Source organism: Coffea eugenioides, chromosome 6, assembly GCF_003713205.1.
Source record: "Coffea eugenioides isolate CCC68of chromosome 6, Ceug_1.0, whole genome shotgun sequence".
Taxonomy (NCBI): Eukaryota; Viridiplantae; Streptophyta; class Magnoliopsida; order Gentianales; family Rubiaceae; genus Coffea; species Coffea eugenioides.
The window spans coordinates 22,637,285-22,655,937 of NC_040040.1; the positions used below are offsets into that span (position 1 = coordinate 22,637,285).

Below are 18,653 nucleotides of genomic sequence, written 5' to 3' on the forward strand. Positions count from 1 at the left end.
TCTCTTCTGGCACGTTTGAGAGCAGAAGCTTTAGAGGTAGTTATTTTTGCATTGATACAGCTGGTTGAACTCTCTTTGCTTGACCAGGCTGATTGTATGGATTTTAAGATACGATTTCGAAACCAATTTTAAATGTGAATGATTCCGCAAATTCTTGTAATGGTATTGAAACTTGGTAATCTGTCTAGACCTTGGTGCTTTAAACGGAAATTCCAGTTAAGAAGATGGAGGGTTATTTTTGTTTTTTGTGTGCTTTCTTCAAGAATGATGGTTTGGGGATGTGAAAGAAAATGTTAAACTGAAGCACCTAATTTTTAACTCAGTTTTTTTCCCCTCCCTATCATATCTTCTTCCCAGTTGGAAGGATCTGATTCGTTTTCTTTTCTGTCTTCGGGGTGGAGTGGGGATGGTTGCTGAGAGCCACAGAGTTGCATGAAATCCCGTTGGAAGTGTCTTTCCTGGTCATGTCTGCGTGCTGTTTGAATTTATAAAGGAAGGCTGATATCACAGATAAGCTCAGAATGGCCTGTTTAGCTTTCCTCCACTGCTATTTGTCAAAAGTAGACTTTTGGTTGGACTTGTAAAATGGATTTTCTTACGGCTTCATGTTTGGCTGTGGGAAACTTCTAATTCCTGCTTTGTACTTTTTACTCCAAATAATCATCCAACGTGAGCTAGGTTGAGCTGTAACTCAAATAATCATCTAATATGAGCCAGGTTGAGCTGTAACTCAAAAAATCTACTTCTCTTGTGGTCTGAAACAAGACCACCAGAGACTTTAACTTGAAGGCAATGCTTGTGTTGCATCTTCTTGTTGAAAAGACTCCTTGATTCATGAGGTCACATTATCGATTACAAGAGAAGTTGCAAGCTGGGGAGCCATGAGGTTAAGCCTCTTCTTCTCCCCTACAATATATATTTGTTTGTTGAAACTCTAGTGAAATGATCAATTATTCAATCATCTGCTACTTGAACCATCTTTTTCCCTATATTATCGCCTCGGAAAAGACCTACAAAAGCAGATGGTATGCTTTCCAAACCATGTGAAATGTCTTCAAGCACCTGCAACTTTCCTGCCTGAATGTGCTCAACTGTGTCTGAAATGAAATCCTTGTAGACTTTCATATGATCACCAGCTAAAAATCCTTGCATTGTTATCCTCTTGTAAATAACATCCACCATGTTTGGAGCAGCACGTCTTCCTTTGTCCGTATATTCAGATATAACGCCACAAACAGCAACTCTACCGAATGTATTCATGTTCTCAACCGCAGCTTCCAGCATTTCTGCTCCCACATTATCAAAGTATATGTCGATCCCATCTGGGAAGTACCTATTACAAAGCTCAAAAAATAGCAAATACTTTAATCCAGTGTTTCTAGTAGACAAATGTGAACCTCAATTTGTGTTATCAGGTTGAGCTTTCACTAAAAATCCACAAGAACACAACTGAGGTATTCACTTAAACTTGTGACATGGAAAAATGGGGAGGACCGTACCTTTTGAGAGCTGATTTCAGATCAGTTTCTTCTTTGTAGTTGAATGCTTCATCAAAACCAAGCTTCTCCTTTAGCAAGTCCACCTATTATTGTTCAAGATAAACATGGATTATTTGGGAAACATAAGTATCCATGGCACAAGAAAAGAACAGAACGAAGGATACTAATAGATGGCTGCAAAGGATTTGGTTGTTATTAAAGAACGTTTGTTCAACTTGAAATTTTAGTGTTAGTTGCTGCTACTTCTTTTATAGTTAGTACACTGTATATCTCAAACTGTTGTGAGATTAGTATCGGATGTAAGTTGTGTAAATTAGAATTGTTGATTTGAGATATATTTTGCACATTATTTTGGTTCTTTGGCATTAATAAATTCTTACTTACCCAAAAAAAGAAAAGAACAGGACTACCACATTCACAATAGTCAACATCTGGAATGAAAAAGGGCAATAAGTTACAAGTCAACGTCACCAACTATGTCCTTAGGACCTTCAGAAACAAGCTTACTCGTTAACCTAATGTTTACCATGGACAGATTAATAAAATTGTATATGATCAAAACCAACTCTTTAGAAACAATCAAACCATACAATCTCCTTTAGGAAAACAAAAAACAATTCTAGAAGAAAAAGAGAAAATTCAGACAAGAAAATCTATGTCAGCTTCTGATTCTTAGAATGCAATTCAAGTGCTGGAAGTGCGAAAGGGAGCCATGAAAAAGCAAAAAAGAAAAGAAAAGAACAGCCACCTTTTTTTGGCTACCAGCACATCCTACAACATAGCACCCAAACAGCTTTGCATATTGTCCTACTAAATTTCCAACAGATCCCGAAGCCGCAGAGACAAACACTTTCTCCCCTTTCTTTGGCTTACAAACCTCAAAAAATCCAGCATAAGCTGTAAGCCCACTGAATGCTGCATAACAAACATCAGATCTACTGAAATTTCAATAATTTCAAGAACCCTTAGATTAGCCAGAAACTAAAACGTCGATCAGGCCAGAAACAGAAGTACGTTAAACAGACTGAGAAAGAGTAAAGGATGAGGAAAACCTACCCAGAACACCTACATGGTGAGAAATGGGAAATCCTATGTTATCAACCTTGTTTAGCAAGCCACCTTCTTTTACTGTGCAGTATTCTCCCCAAGTCAGGAGTCCGGCAACTAAGTCATCCTCTTTAAACGCGGGATTCCCCGAAGCAACAACTCTCCCAACACCATGAGCATCAATGGCCTATCGTAAACAAAGTTCAATCTTTGTAAGAACTTTTTTCCATCCATCCCTCCATGGTTGAAAATTAGAAATGCCACTTTGATTGCAAACTTACCTCAAAAGGCTTAACAGCACGTGCACCGCTTGTGGTTTCCTGCGTGGAACTTTTTTGCTTCATGCGGTTCAATTGGTATGGATCAATGGATAAGCAAAGAATTTTCACAATGACCTCCTTTTTACCAGGCTCAATAGATAACGAAATGGCCTCGGTCTTGAGCTCAAAATCAGATTCTTGTGGTGTTCCATCAATATGATGTCTTGTCACTGCGTACCTGTTTGTTACTTCCATTGGAAATCTTTGGCTTAAACTAACTTCAGTGCAAGAGAAGAAGCAAAAGCAGTAAAGTAACCCTGCTATGGAACATAGTTGAGTGGCAATAAAAAAAAAAAAAAGGAAGAAAGAAACAGAAGAAGGAAAGATGGAACAAGAGAAACAGAGTCTGAGAAGGAAAGTTGGGAAGGAGTCAGAATATGACGGGAACCGGAAGGGGCAACAAATAAAGAATTAGAGATAGCCACGCTAGTTTTATGGTATTTCATTTTTCCCCTAGAATGTTTTGGATTATCATCAATGTTCCTAAAATATTCCCCAATATTCATTAGCAGTATTCATTTAGATTTTTTTCAAACAAGTCTTATAGATTTAGTTATACACATCATTAATTTGCATTTAAAAAATTTAAAAATATCTAGTTAGAGTAAAGTTTAATGGTATTGAATCCTAAAAAGATGTGCAATCAAAAAAAAAGAAGACAAAAGGATACTTTTAATACTTATGTTACTAATATATCTATAGGCTTTTTCTAGTTAAGATTTTATTTATATATTTCACAAATTTATTATGTCACACTGACATTATTCGATTTTTGACACCGGTTCAATCGATCAAACCCTTTGAGCTCTAATTTCAAAGTTACGTTGTTTTACCTTCCTATCCAAAATTTAAATCACAAGTTGAGCCCAGGAAGAGAGAGAGGGGGGGGGGAAAGATACTCGGTTTGCTAAAAGCCACTTAACAGAAATTGTAGACATATATACGTATGCCATTATTGTACATGATAACAAGGTTGCATGAATAATAGGGGAGGATTGTGTTGGGTAATAAGGACAGAAGGATTGTCAATAGGAAATTCTGAATTCAAAATCGCTCGCTTACAAAAAAAACAATTGAAGAAAAAGCTGCATGAATAGTTTAGCATTGTTGTACTTGACAATTTTATTTATGATTTTGTATAAAACAAGATAAGGGTACTCTAGATCCTAATAGAAATATATATACTGGCAATATATAGATGAATCAATCTATTATCTCATCAAATGGAGGGATGGATTAGATGGTAAAAAATGAAGAAGTGTAAGTGATAGATTTCGAATTCGAAACCTCTCACTTATACTGAAAAAAAAAATCATTATCTCATCTGCCCATGAAAATATTTGTGCTCCTGCCCGACGAATTGGCAGACATTCAATACAGATACTAATTGACAATGCCAAGAAGAAGATTTTTGTTTGGGAAAAATGATAATATTCTGTTTTTTTTGTGTGAATTTCGAGAACCTAATGTTAATCAAATTTACCACTATTATATTTAGAATTGTGGATGCTATAAATAACTTTGCAACATAGTCCCTAGTGGAGTCCTTGAATGCTAGATTGTGTGTTGTGGCCCTCCATTTAGTCATGTGCTTGGCTGATGATGGCACATGTTTGATTGTCGTTTTAAGTGAATTTTTAATCATCTTGGACAGTTTTCGTGGGATGATTTGTTTGTTTACAGGTGGACAATGATTGTAATCTCGTCATTTTCAAAAGCCATACCACATCACGTGTGGTAATTTTTGATTTTTTTTAACCAGGCAGAAATTATGTCAAGTACCTACAACCGGTATCTATCTTTGTTGATACCGAGCGGTTTTGGCAGCTTTCAAGTTTCAACTATTGGTCTCTGCCATACATTTGTTGCTTAGACGTAACTTTCTTATCCTTGCCTACAGTAAAAATAGCGCGTCGTTTAAGATAAGAAGCACCAAAATAAGACACCCGTCGTTTCAGATAAGAAGCACCAAAATAAGACAACAAAGAAAGCGCCACTACCAACGGGGGTTGGTCCGAGTGGTAAGCGGCTCGGATTTACTTAAGCAGGTCTTGTGTTCGAATCCTAGTGTACGCAGACACCCTTGTTGGGAGACTCACCCATCATAGTCAGGTGCGCGACACGGGTCGGGTCCGAATTAATCGGGGCAAAGTTTCGGATACCGGGCGGGCAACCAAAAAAAAGAAAGCGCCACTACATGCAACAAAACATTAAAGGGAAAATATCAGGTGACAACGAAAGCATGACAACTGACGCATGTAATGACGAAGCCAAGGGGACTCATGGGGCATACATCCTCCTAAGTTTCAAAAATTTTAATTCATAATGTATAAATATATGTGCAAAAAAAAACTGATTTCTCTAATTTTTTATAATTTTAGTTTATATTATGAAAATTTATATATATATATATATATGAATTAATCACTTTTGAATTAATTTTTTCTTCAAAAAATGTTATTTATTTTTTTATCATGCTAGTTATTTAACTTTCAAAAAAGTAAATATATAATCAATGATCCATAGTAAATTGATCCAATTTGATATATTATAATAAGAAGACCCAATTCATCATTATCAATGGTCTGAAATAAAAATAATTATTTTATTGGCTCATATACAAATATATAACTTAGCCTAATTGATTACACTTGTTCTCACTCTTCTTGTATCAACTGCAACTGCAGAACAAGTATTTTTAATTTGAGTAAATCTTATATACATTAACGGTGTATACACTATCACAATTAGATATACGACACATATGCAAAATTTAAATTTTAAATTCAAATTTGAATTATATGTCATGCATCTAATGGTGAAAATGTATACACTGTCAGTGTATAGAAGATTAATCCTTTTAATTATGAAGATAATCAAGACAAAGTTCCGAAACAAGATGGAAGATAATTTCTTGAATGATTGCCTAACTGTGTACATATAAAAGAAAGTTATTGAAAAATTTAGCATTGATTCAATCATAAATAAACATACTTCTATGAAAGAACTTAGAACTCAATTTTCCTGTAAGAAAATAGGTTGAAATTTCAAGGTATGTTAATATAACTTTTATACTTTTTAATTAAAAATTGATATATTTATATTGTATAGTTATATATATATATGTGTGTGTGTGTGTGTGTGTGCATAAGTGATACATTGGAACATTTTCTCATAATGTGCAACTTGGGTGGTTTGTGATATTATAAAATATTTAATTAAAAGTTATTTCTTGTCTTAATTTTCATTTTGACTGTACTGCATATTTATGAAATAGATATACCTATATAATTAAAGTTAATATTTGATATTTTTAGATGTCATATATTTAAATAAATGAAAACTATTTTGAACATAGCATTTTAAAATAATTTTATTAAAAAATTTGGTACAAAAAAAAAAATCTTGACTCCATCACTAGAAGCACGTCCTAAATGCTTCTTCTATCATTAATCATAAAACACAGCATACATACACATATACACGTACAAATGTGTGTGTGGATGCAAGACCAAATAGTCAAATACCAATTTGGATTTGGACAAAGATTCCAACAAAGTTTTGAATGGTAGATTGAAAAAAACTTGTTCCTATATGTAGGAAATTATTAAACTAGGCTAGTGTAATTGGTTACTAGTGTTAGGTCTAGTTCTAGAAAATTGACCACCGAGAATAACAAGATTTTAGTAACCCAATAAAAATAATGACAAAGCAAATAAATTAAATAGAAAGATAAAGAATTTTACATGGTTCGATCGAATTAACCTATGTCCATGGGCGAAGAGATAGTAGATTTATTATAATAGAAATAGAATAGAAAAGAAAGAGTACAAAATCTAAAAAATAATTTCAAAACCCAAAAGACACCAAAAACTGAAAACACAAAAGAATCTGAATAGCATAAATTACGCAACATTCCAAAAGCCCATAACTTACTCTTTTAGTTTGATGCCTTACCAAAATCTCTTTTAGATCAGGGTGTGGGCCACCCAAAAGTTTCTCGGACTAGTGCCTAGGGTACTTGAGTTGGTGCTCATAACACATTTAAACTCATTTAAACCCAATATATTTATAACAACCACAATGAGAGATTTCTTTGTAAAACTTTTGATGTTAGATACAAAAATAAACTCACTAAATCTCTACCTTATCGTGTATCCAATATCAATAAATAGCAAATAAACTCTACCTTCTCTATAAAAGTCTGAATGGATCCCAACGAACCATAACAAGTCACTAATGAACCAAGATACAAAAGATTCAAAAAGTGTCTGACTTCAGAAGGAGAAAAAAGAAGGAGAAGAAAAAGAAGAATAAGTAGAAGAAGAAAGGTGGCAGGAAGATCTCTACTGTCAGCTTTCCTGCCAGCTTTTGGTGTATTTTCTAAAGTGGAAATAGTTGCTATTTATAGGCATCAAAAAGTGTACGTTGGAAAGGATAAGAAATAACATTTGATTACATAAAAAAAAAGTGTCCAATTTTTCATGTAACAGAAAATAACGTCAAAAATAGAATGTTATGAACATGTCGAACTTTCGTAACCGATGAGATAAGAATTTATCTTCTCGAGAAAGAGTCAAACGTTGATTTGTAAAATGTAAAAAGTAAAATTTATTTGTACTCGTAGTAAAACTAACTTGGGCTATGTTTAACCCACACACAGGGGGAGCAAATCCATTAGTTTGTACTAACACGACCCAACTTAACTTCCCTCTCATGCGCGCGAACCCGCACTAGTTATCAATTTAACACAAATCCAATAAAAGACTAAACATTATAAATGATGAGATGTCCCTTTAGTTTTTCAATGAGGGACAAGATCTTTTGAAATACACCTTTATTTACAACAATCTCCTTCCTATTTCAAAAGATTTTGGACAAAAGATAAGAAAATAATATGTTGGATTTATTTGGGTGAAATATAATTATTCTAGTGTCTTTTGGACTCTGAACCAAACTTAGATTGATAAAACATGATCTCAGAATGATTGGTGAAATATGAATTTCTATGAACCAATAACTCTTCATGTATGACAGAGATTTTATCAATCACACTATAACCCATAACCTGCTGTTATCGCAATCTTGTGCTTTTAGGCCGTGCGCCTGCCTGATTATTCATGAGAGCTCTAAAGATTTGGCCAATAAATCTTATAAAAGCGGTCTCACTCCACTCTCATATAAGTGAATTCATCAAGTGTATACTGCTTTAAATACATCTCCCCAAAGGGATATGAATTCATTAAGAGTTTTAAACTTACTCTTACAATTACTAGCAATCAAGCACTTATCTCCGGAGGGACTTACATTTGGAGTGTTTTACGGTCAATATTGACATATTATTCATATAAACCTATTTCATGAGATCACCAATTACATAGGTTGGGTTACTATCTCTATTGACAACTTGTTGGCCTCAGTCCCATTTCTCTTGTAGTTTGAAGAGTTAATTTCCTTCCTATAGGTTTAGTCAGAGGATCAGCCAAGTTCAACTCTGACTTCACAAAATCAATGAAAATATTTCCATTTCTAAACAACTACTTTACGACATTATGTCTTAATTTCGTGTGTCGACTTTTACAATTATATGATTTATTTTTAGCAATAGCAATTGCCGCTTGACAATCACAGTGTATGGATACAGGAGGCAACAAATCCTTAGTTGGAGGAATATTGGCTAAGAAATTTCTTAACTAATCAACCTCAAAACCAGTCAACTCCAGAGCTATAAACTCTGATTCTATAGTTGACCTAGCAATGATTGTCTGTCTAACTGACTTCCATGCTACTGTACCACCACCAAGGATGAATACATAACCACTAGTGAATTTTGTTTCACTTGAATCTGAGATCCAATTAGCATCACTGTACCCTTCTAATACAGTGGAAATATAAGATACCATAATTTTTGGTAGCTCTCAAATATTTCATTAGTCTGACTAATACAAACCAATGCTCACTATTAGGATTGTAAGTATATCTACTCAGTTTACACATAGTATAACCTATGTCAGGTCTTGTGAAATTTATTAAATGCATCAGACTCCCAATAATCTGAGCATATTTAGATTGAGCAATTGGGTCACCCTTATTTTTCTTTAATTGAGCATTAACATCATAAGTGTCGCGCACCTTTTTCTTGGAAATATATAAAAATCGTATTTAGGTGTTAGAAAAATGAATTTTTGATTTGGAAAATGAGTTTTTTTATTTTAGAGAATAAACAAAAGAAAAGGGCCTAAATGGGACTTTAAAAAGTGCGACGATTTGGACCCAAAATAATAGTCTAAAAAGGATTTTTAAGAAAAAAAGGAGTTGCCACTTTGTATTGAGTTAAGGTGTACCAAATCATCTAAAATGTATTTTTGATAAAAAAATAGATAAAACCCTTTTTAGACGACTCCAGATCTTTGAAAATAAGAGAAAAAAATTCGAGGGGGAAGGCAAAGACTTGATCTAAGGCATCCTTTCAACCTAGTCAAGACTAGTTACGAGATTTAGTCAAAAATTTTCTTAGTCTAACCTATAAAACTTATCACATTAGGGCATTTCTATATGGATGTAAACCTAAACCTAGTGGATATCGAGAAGGTCAAAATATCTCTTCAAAATTTAATTGCTGTAAATCACATAAATTGCGATGCCCAAAATGATTTTTAGAAGAGGTCACAAATATGCAAAAATGAGACTCAAAGAAAAGAAGAATTACAGTATATAAATATGCGTGGCCTAAAAGAAAGGAATACAATATAACGGGTATGGGGACTAAGATTCATGACTCAATTTTTCTTTTTATAGAGGAGACACGAGCGTGCTAAAACTAAGAAACCATACTCGTCCATTTCCCATTTTTGAAGGGTGACTCCCCTAACCTAATCAAGTAAATGAACTAACCTACTTCTAATTTCCTAAATGGAATGCAAGTCTAAATGTCATGTTTCATACACATAGGGGTAAGAGAGATAATATATAGAAAAAATATCATGCAAGATAAGAAAAAAATCCTAAAAATGAAAAACATGTATAAAATGCAATGAATGTCACGCAAAGAATGTGATTCTATCGTAAAACGGTTTAAAGGGTCTAGTATTGAACCAACCCATTTCTACAAGTCTTCACTAGCGTTGGACTAGTGAGAAGTCGGAGAGAAAGGTTGCAACTAGCGTTGGACTAGTGTGGTGGCGTCATGCATTTATTATAACTAAATAAATCACATAAAAAATAAATAAAGCAAGTAAACATATAAAACACATAGATCACATAACACATAGCTATGATATATAGATGCAAAAATCCTAAAGAAAGCGAATAAGCACATAGGCATGCAAACACACAAACAAAGAAATGCACATAATGACCTAACTATTACATTTGAGACTCTAACTACAATCTAAGGGGGGAATTAAAAAATAATAATCTAACTATTACATTTATCTAACTAAATACATTTTAGCAAAAATTAAAATCTATCTATTATATAGACTAGTTAAATACATGTCTTGAACATCTATCTATTACAAAGCGGTATTTAAATGCCTCTCAAATAGTCATCAAAATTAAATAAAATAAATGAAAGTTAAAATGAATAAAATGGGTAATTAAAGGAAAAAGCACTCAAAACATGCAATTACACATAAAAAACATATAGGAGCACATAAGAGAATTTAAAATAATAAAAAAAGATACCTCTCTTGAAGTAGTGTTTAAATGAGGTTGGATTTGCCCTATTTACACTCCAAAATCAACAAAATGGTCAAGGTACCAATTTAATTATAAGAAAATGGAAATAATCATGAAATCTACCAATTAAAGTGCTTAAATGAAGTATAATTAACAATTAAAGAAGAAAAGTAACTTATATTTAAGAAATCAAAACTGTTAGGGACTTAATTGCAAAAATTAAGAAAAGTTTTTGAGGTCAAATTATATTATTACAAAATCTAGGGGGTCAAAATTAAATAAAAATAAAGTTTAGGGATCAAATTATAATTAAATTGAGACCTGATTGAAAGAAATTAAAAGTTTTAGGGCAAAAAGTAAAATAACTTAAAAATTCAGGAGCCGAAATCAATTTATGTTTCTGATTTCTTTGAACTACAAGGCCACTTGGGCCATTCTTTATTTCTTTAGGCCGAGAATTCCTAAGCCCAACTAAAAGTCCAATAAAAACAAGCAGGCCAACCCATCTTTTTCACCAATCAAGCCCAATCAAAAGAAATGGGTTTCACCCTGTCAAACCCATGCGAAGAACCCAGAAAAATAACCAAGACCCATCTGCCAAACCCAATAAAAAATAACTATAACCCACTTCTAAAAATCCAAACAAAATAACCAAATCCAATTCTCTTCTATTTTACCAAAATCCAACAAATTAATAAGCCAACTAAAAATTGTTAAGGTCTTATTTCATCCCAAAATCCAGAATTAATTTGTCCAAAAATCTACCTAAAAATATGTAAAAAATAATTCTAATTTAAAAGGGGCAAAATTGATTTATTGCAGAAGTTTTTGGGCTACAATAGAATTACGTGAAAGTTAGGAGGTGAAACTGTAATTTTTAAAAAGAACATGCAGCCTGGTACGAAAGAAGCTTTCTTCTTCTGCTGTAACTCTGGGTTCTTCATTACCTAGAAACCGCACAAGACAAAATCCAAACAAACGAAATCTTATGAACTTTATTTCACAATCCCAAAGCTAAACTCAAACAGAAAAGAGCCATGACCAAGCAAATCATCTAAAAATGGGCACGGTTGAAATATGAAGCAAAACTCAGCAGCAAAATAACTCCAGATTCATGTCTAACAGGCTTGAATTTTCATGAAAGATCGTGTTAAAGCAACAAGAATAGAAACTATGGTTACCTTATAACCCTGGTGAAGTGAAATGGACATGAAATGCCCGCAAGAAATCGCGCTGGTTTTGGAAACGAAGCTCAGAGAGCTTTTGCTGTAGGAATTTCAGCAATGGTGAACCTGGAACTTGGAGCCCCGATTCAACTGATTTGGAGACGTTTATTCCAAACAGTTTCTGAATTAAATTTGTTCAGATCCCTCCTAAGAAATTGGAAAAACAGAGAATCTGCTCCAAGAGCTCAAAAAATGATCGGCATTTAGTGATGAAGCCGGCTGACGGCTCAACCTGGTTATCTTATTTTTCCAGAAATTTATGTTTTTCTCTTCTCTCTCTTTTTTTCTCTTTTCCATCCTTTTTCTCTGTTTTTCTTTTTTTTCGCCGCCCCTCTCAATCCCTCATCATGGCTGCGTTTTCCAGCCTTTTATAGCTACAAAATCCCCCCAAAACCTAGAACTAAGGGAGGAGATTGGAGCTGCATTTTTTGTGGCCATTTTAAGCCATTAGATGGCTTTTAATCCTAGATTTCTTAATGTTTTGGATCAATGCCAAGTGGCCTGGTACTGGCATAATCGAATGGAGGAAAAAACGAAAAAAAACTAGTGAAAATGGATCAAAATGGCTGCTGCAATTTCTGTACCGTAGCTTGCTTCCATACTTCAGCTGGAGAAGAAGACCCGCGCATGCATTGCACGCACGCGTGGGATTTTTTTTTTTGTTGCAAAAACTGCATTTGATTTTTTCTTTTCTTTTTAGCTTTTTGCTTTCCTTTTCTTTTTTCGATTTTTCTAAAAAAGCGATTTTTATCAAGAAATAGAAATGGAACAAAATAAATTAAAATAAATAAAATTTAATTAAAATGAACAAAAATAGGAATAAAAATGAATAAAAATAGTAAAATTTTGGTGTCTACAATAAGGAGTACTTACAAGTGTCACATCATAATTTTTAAACTTCATAAGAAGTCTTTCTGTATAATATTCTTGTGACAACATTATACTATTATCTCTCCTTATGATTTTAACATTCAATATCATTTTAACTTCACTCAAATCTTTCATATCAAAATTAGAAGATAAGAAATATTTAGTACTATTGACAATATCTATACTTGTACCAATATCATCCACATATATGCTAATTATCACATATTGATTATTTACAACTTTAGTATATACACATTTATCCACTTGTATAGACGAAAATCCGTCTTTTATCAATCCTTGATCAAATTTCTCATGGCACTATTTAGGAGCTTGTTTTAGGCCATAAAGAAATTTAATTAATTTACACACTTTATTTTCTTGTCCAGATACAACACATCCTTTAGGTTGAAACATATAAATTTCTTCTTCTAAATCACCATTTAAAAAAGCTGTTTTGATATTCATTTGATGAACAATAAGTTTATGGATAGAAGCTAAGACAAATAAAACACGAATAGAAGAAATTCTTATTACTAGTGCAAATGTGTCAAAATAGTCAATATTTTATTTTGAGAAAACCCTTGTGCTACTAAACAACCTTTGTATTTATCTATAGAACCATTAGAATTACATTTTCTTTTAAAAATCCATTTGCAATCAATAGATTTTGCACCAGGGAGTAAATCTACCAAAGTCCACGTTTTATTTTTCAAAATAGAATCAATTTCATATTTAATTGCTTCTTTCCAAAACTTGCAATCAGAAGAAGAAATTGCATCAGAATAAGTTAAAGGATCATTATCAACAAAAAAGGTTTGAAAATCATTTCCATAGAAAAATTCTTTTCTCGGCCTTTTATTCCTTCTCAATTCCTCATTAGAGGTTATTTCTTTGTTTCTTTCAATAGGTGCATGAGAAATTTTATTGGACAATGGAAAAATATATTCAAAACACTCAGCATTCTTTGTCTCAATAATTGTATTACAATCAAGTATATTACTTCTTAAAACAAGAAATCTATATGCAGCATTATGTTCAGCATATCCAATAAACATACAATCAGAAGTTTTAGAACCTAATTTTATTTTCTTAAGTTCAGGTAATAACACTTTAGCAAGACACCCCCATATTTTAAATATTTTAAATTTGATTTATAATTTTTCCATAACTCATAATGTGTTTTGCCAATCCTTTTGCGTGAAATTCTATTTTGTAGGTAACATGCAGATAATATAACTTTTTCCCATGAATTATCAGGAGCATGAGAGCTAACTAACATAGAATTCATCATTTCTTTTAAGTGTCCTATTTTTTCTTTCACCTACTCCATTAGATTCTGGTAAGTAAGGAGGTGTGTTGTTTCATGTATTATGCCTTCATGTTCACAAAACTTATCTTAAGCTAAATATTCATCTCCTCTATCTGATCTAATTCTTTTTATCTTCTTATTAAGTTGATTTTCTACCTCAGACTTATAAAACAAAAAGGCATTATGAGTATCATCTTTATTTCTAAATAAATAAAGTTTAATATATCTAGAATTCAGTTTATCTTTGGACAGTTATACAACTTTTCTTTGTTATTTTTGTTTTTGCACATATTTCACATCTTTTTCATGTTATTATTATTAATACTAGAAAATAACCCAAGTGATTACATTTTCTTTATGTTATTAACATGTTCTAATCTAGCATGCCATAAAGAAATCAAATCAACAATATAAGCAGAAGAAGATGCATTTTCATTGATCACGTTTGAAATGTTGAGTACAAAGAGTTCCTGATCACAGTAGCCCTTGCCCACAAATACATTATTTTTTATCATTACATTCTTTTTAGATTCAAATGATACTTTCACCCCAACTTTTCCTAGCAATGCTATAGAAATCAGATTTGCTCGAATGTTCGACACATGCAACACATCATTGAGGGTCAAAGTTTTTCATGAAGTGAGTTTCAAGAGAACTTACCCAAAACTTTTGCTGTTCGTGAGTCTCCAAGGTAGATCACCTCTTCATCATCCTCAATTGGAGTATAGGAGAAAAATACTTCTCGATTTGCACATATGTGCCAAGTAGCCCCAGAGTCTACTACCCACTCTTTCACATTGACTGTAATGTTGACTTGAGAGATGACTGCAGCAATTATATTATCCTTTTCAGCTAAATTAACCTTAGGACCATTGCCATTTGCTTTGTGACCTTTCTTTTTGTGCCTGCATTGAGCAGCATGGTGTCTTGGTTTTCCACAAATATAGTAAATGCCTTTCTTCTTCTTAAAGTTGGGATTATTGGGTTTATAATTCTGGGATTTATTGGCTCACTTTTTATTGTTGCTTTGAACCAGGTTAGCTTTGAGAGCCATCTCCTTAGCTTTGACAGCTTAGGTTTGAGAGCCATCTCCTCTGGAAAAGGTGTGATCTAAATTCAGAAGAATTGATGATGCCAAATATCCTCTTAGGAAAGGTTGTACAGAGTGTTGCTTCTATGTTGACGTTGGATCTTCACAAGCAAATTCCATCTCTTCGATAAAACTCCTATCAAAGAAATGTTCTGTCCCTTAAAAGCATCTCTTCTGGCAGATTGAGAGCAGAAGCTTTAGAGGGAGTTCTTTTTTGCATTGATACTGCTAATTGAACTCTTTTTGCTTCACTTGGCTGACTGTATGGATTTTAAGATACGATTTCGAAACCAATTTTGAGTGTGAATGATTCCGCAAATTCTTATAACGGTATTGAAACTTAGTAATCTTCTAGACCTTGGTGCTTCAAACGGAAAGTCTTGTTAAGAAGATGGTGCTTTGAACTTGAGGGGGTTTTTTTTTTTTTTTTTACTGCTTTCTTCAAGAATGATGTTTGGAGAGGTGAAGGAAAATGTTAAACTGAAGCTCCTCAAGTTTAACTTAGTTTTTTTTCCCTCCCTATCTTAGTATCTTATCTTCTTCCCAGTTGGAAGGATCCAATTCGTTTTCTTTTCTGTCTTCGGGGTGGAGGTGGGATGGTTGCTAAGAGCTACAGAGTTGCATGAAATCCCGTTGGAAGTGTCTTTCCAGGTCATGTCTGCCTGCCGTTTGAATTTATAAAGGAAGGCTGATATCACAGAAAAGCTCAGCATGGCTTGTTTAGCTTTCCTCCACTGCTATTTGTCAAAAATAGACTTTTGGTTGGACTTGTAAAATGGATTTTCTTAATGCCTCATGGGGATTTAAACAATGTCAATGTTTGGCTGTGGGAAACTTCTAATTCCAGTTTTGTACTTTTTACTCCAAATAATCATCTAACATGAGCTAGATTGCGCTATAACTCAAAAAATCTACTTCTCTTGTTGTCTGAAACTATACCACCAGAGACTTTAACCTGAAGGCAATGCTTGTGTTGCATCTTCTTGTTGAAAAGACTCCTTGATTCATGAGGTCCCATTATCTATTACAAGAGAATTTGCAAGCTGGGGAGCCATGAGATTAAGCCTCATCTTCTCCGCTACAATCTATATTTGTTTGTTGAAACTCCAGTGAAATGATCAATAATTCAATCATCTGCTAATTGAACCATCTTTTTCCCTATATTGTCGCCTCGGAAAAGACCTACAAAAGCAGATGGTATGCTTTCCAAACCATGTGAAATGTCTTCAAGCACCTGCAACTTTCCTGCCTGAATGTGCTCAACTGTGTCTGAAATGAAATCCTTGTAGACTTTCATATGATCACCAGCTAAAAATCCTTGCATTGTTATCCTCTTGTAAATAACATCCACCATGTTTGGAGCAGCACGTCTTCCTTTGTCCGTATATTCAGATATAACGCCACAAACAGCAACTCTACCGAATGTATTCATGTTCTCAACCGCTGCTTCCAGCATTTCTGCTCCCACATTATCAAAGTATATGTCGATCCCATCTGGGAAGTACCTATTAGTACAAAGCTCAAAAATAGCAAATAGTTTAATCCAGTGTTTCTAGTTGACAAATCTGAACCTCAATTTGTGTTATCAGGTTGAGCTTTCACTAAAATTTCATAAGAACACAACTGAGGTATTCACTTAAACTTGTGACATGGAAAAATGGGGAGGAGCATACCTTTTGAGAGTTGATTTCAGATCAGTTTCTTCTTTGTAGTTGAATGCTTCATCAAAACCAAGCTTCTGCTTTAGCAAGTCCACCTATTATTATTCAAGATAAACATGGATTATTTGGGAAACATAAGTATCCATGGCACAAGAAAAGAACAGAACGACGGATACTAATAGTTGGCTGCCAAGGATTTGATTGTTACTAAAGAACGTTTGTTCAATTTGAAATTTTACTGTTAGCTACTGCTACTTCTTTTATAGTTAGTACACTGTATATCTCAAACTGTTGTGGGATTAGTATCGGATGTAAGTTGTGTAAATTAGAATTGTTGATTTGAGATATATCTTGCACGTTATTTTGGTTCTTTGGTATTAATAAATTCTTACTTATCCAAAAAAATAAAAGAACCAGACTACCACATTCACAATAGTCAACATCTGGAATGAAAAAGGGCAATAAGTTACAAGTCAACGTCACCAAGTATTTCCTTAGGACCTTCAGAAACAAGCTTACTCGTTAATCTAATGTTTACCATGGACTGATTAATAAAATCGTATATGATCAAAACCAACTCTTTAGAAACAATCAAACCATACAATCTCCTTTAGGAAAACAAAAACAATTCTAGAAGAAAACGAGAAAATTCAGATATGAAAATCTATGTCAGCTTCTGATTCTTAGAATGCAATTCAAGTGCTGGAAGTGCGAAAGGGAGCCATGAAAAAAAAAAAAAAAGAGGAACAGCCACCTTTTTTTGGCTACTAGCACATCCTACAACATAGCATCCAAACAGCTTTGCATATTGTCCTACTAAACTTCCAACAGATCCTGAGGCAGCAGAGACAAACACTTTCTCCCCTTGCTTTGGCTTACAAATCTCAAAAAATCCAGCATAAGCTGTAAGCCCACTGAATGCTGCATAACAAACATCAGATGAACTGAAATTTCAATAATTTCAAGAATCCATAGATTAGCCAGAAACTAAAATATCGATCAGGCCAGAAACAGAAGTACGATTATACGGACTGAGAAAGAGTAAAGGATGAGAAGAACCTACCCAGAACGCCTACATGGTGAGAAATGGGAAATCCTATGTTATCAACCTTATTTAGCAAGCCACCTTCTTTTACAATGCTGTATTCTCCCCAAGTCAGGAGTCCTGCAACCAAGTCATCCTCTTTAAACGCAGGAATCCCAGAAGCAACAACTCTCGCAACACCATAAGCATCAATGGCCTATCGTAAACAAAATTCAATCTTTGTAAGCACTTCTTTCCATCCATCCCTCCGTGATTGAAAATTAGAAATGCCGCTTTGATTGCAAACTTACCTCAAAAGGCTTAACAGCACGTGCAAAGCTTGTGGTTTCCTGCGAGGAACTTTTTTGCTTCATGCGGTTCAATTGGTATGGATCAATGGATAAGTAAAGATTTTTCACAATGAGCTCCTTTTTACCAGGCTCAATAGATAAAGAAAGAGCCTCAGTCTTGAGCTCAAAATCAGATTCTTGGGGTGTTCCATCAATATGATTTCTCATCACTACGTACCTGTTTGTTACTTCCATTGGAAATCTTTGGCTTACTACCAACTTCAGTGCTAGAGAAGAAGCAAAAGCAGTGAAAGGACCTTGCTATGGAATATGGTTGAGCCGCTTAAAAAATAATAATAATAAAGAAAGAAACAGAAGAAGGAAAAATGGAACAAGAGAAACTGCGTCTGAGAAGGAAAGTTGGGAAGGAGTCAGAATATGACGGGAACCGGAAGGGGCAACAAAATAAAGAATTAGAGATAGCCACCGCTAGTTTTTTCGTATTTCATTTTTCCCTAGAATGTTTTGGATTATCATCAATGTTCCTAAAATATTCCCCAATATTCATTAGCAGTATTTTATTTTTTTTTTCAAATAAGTCTTATAGATTTAGTTATACACTCATTAATTTGCATTT

At 33.7% G+C, this 18,653-nt stretch overlaps 1 protein-coding gene across 3 annotated transcripts; it reads right to left on the bottom strand.

Annotated features, from left to right (window-relative positions):
• Window positions 1–950: 950 nt before the first annotated feature.
• Window positions 951–18,406, bottom strand: LOC113775202 (2-alkenal reductase (NADP(+)-dependent)-like). Of its 3 annotated transcripts, none has more exons than XM_027319974.1 (5): window positions 18,038–18,383; window positions 2,556–2,733; window positions 2,248–2,414; window positions 1,500–1,582; window positions 951–1,333 (listed from the first exon to the last, which is right to left on the bottom strand). In XM_027319974.1, exons 1-5 carry the CDS (start codon window positions 18,269–18,271, stop codon window positions 955–957), a joined length of 1,041 nt encoding a protein of 346 aa, XP_027175775.1. In that variant the 5' UTR covers window positions 18,272–18,383; the 3' UTR covers window positions 951–954. The 3 variants fall into 3 exon arrangements, with proteins under 3 accessions (XP_027175775.1, XP_027175774.1, XP_027175777.1); XM_027319973.1 differs by lacking the exon at window positions 18,038–18,383 and adding an exon at window positions 2,828–3,139; XM_027319976.1 differs by lacking the exons at window positions 951–1,333; window positions 1,500–1,582; window positions 2,248–2,414; window positions 2,556–2,733 and adding exons at window positions 16,168–16,546; window positions 16,715–16,797; window positions 17,457–17,623; window positions 17,766–17,943 and having other exon boundaries at window positions 18,038–18,406.
• Between the last annotated feature and the right edge of the window lie 247 nt (window positions 18,407–18,653).

What these genes read in the sequence shown, in the direction of transcription:
- LOC113775202 (XM_027319974.1), bottom strand. Translation starts at nt 18,271, where the DNA reads ATGGAAGTAACAAACAGGTACGTAGTGATGAGAAATCATATTGATGGA. An exon ending in TCACCATGTAGGTGTTCTGG is followed by an intron (nt 2,415 to 2,555) that starts GTAGGTTTTCCT and finishes TTTGTTATGCAG; the next exon opens with CATTCAGTGGGCTTACAGCT. An exon ending in CTGAAATCAGCTCTCAAAAG is followed by an intron (nt 1,334 to 1,499) that starts GTACGGTCCTCC and finishes GCTTTGTAATAG; the next exon opens with GTACTTCCCAGATGGGATCG.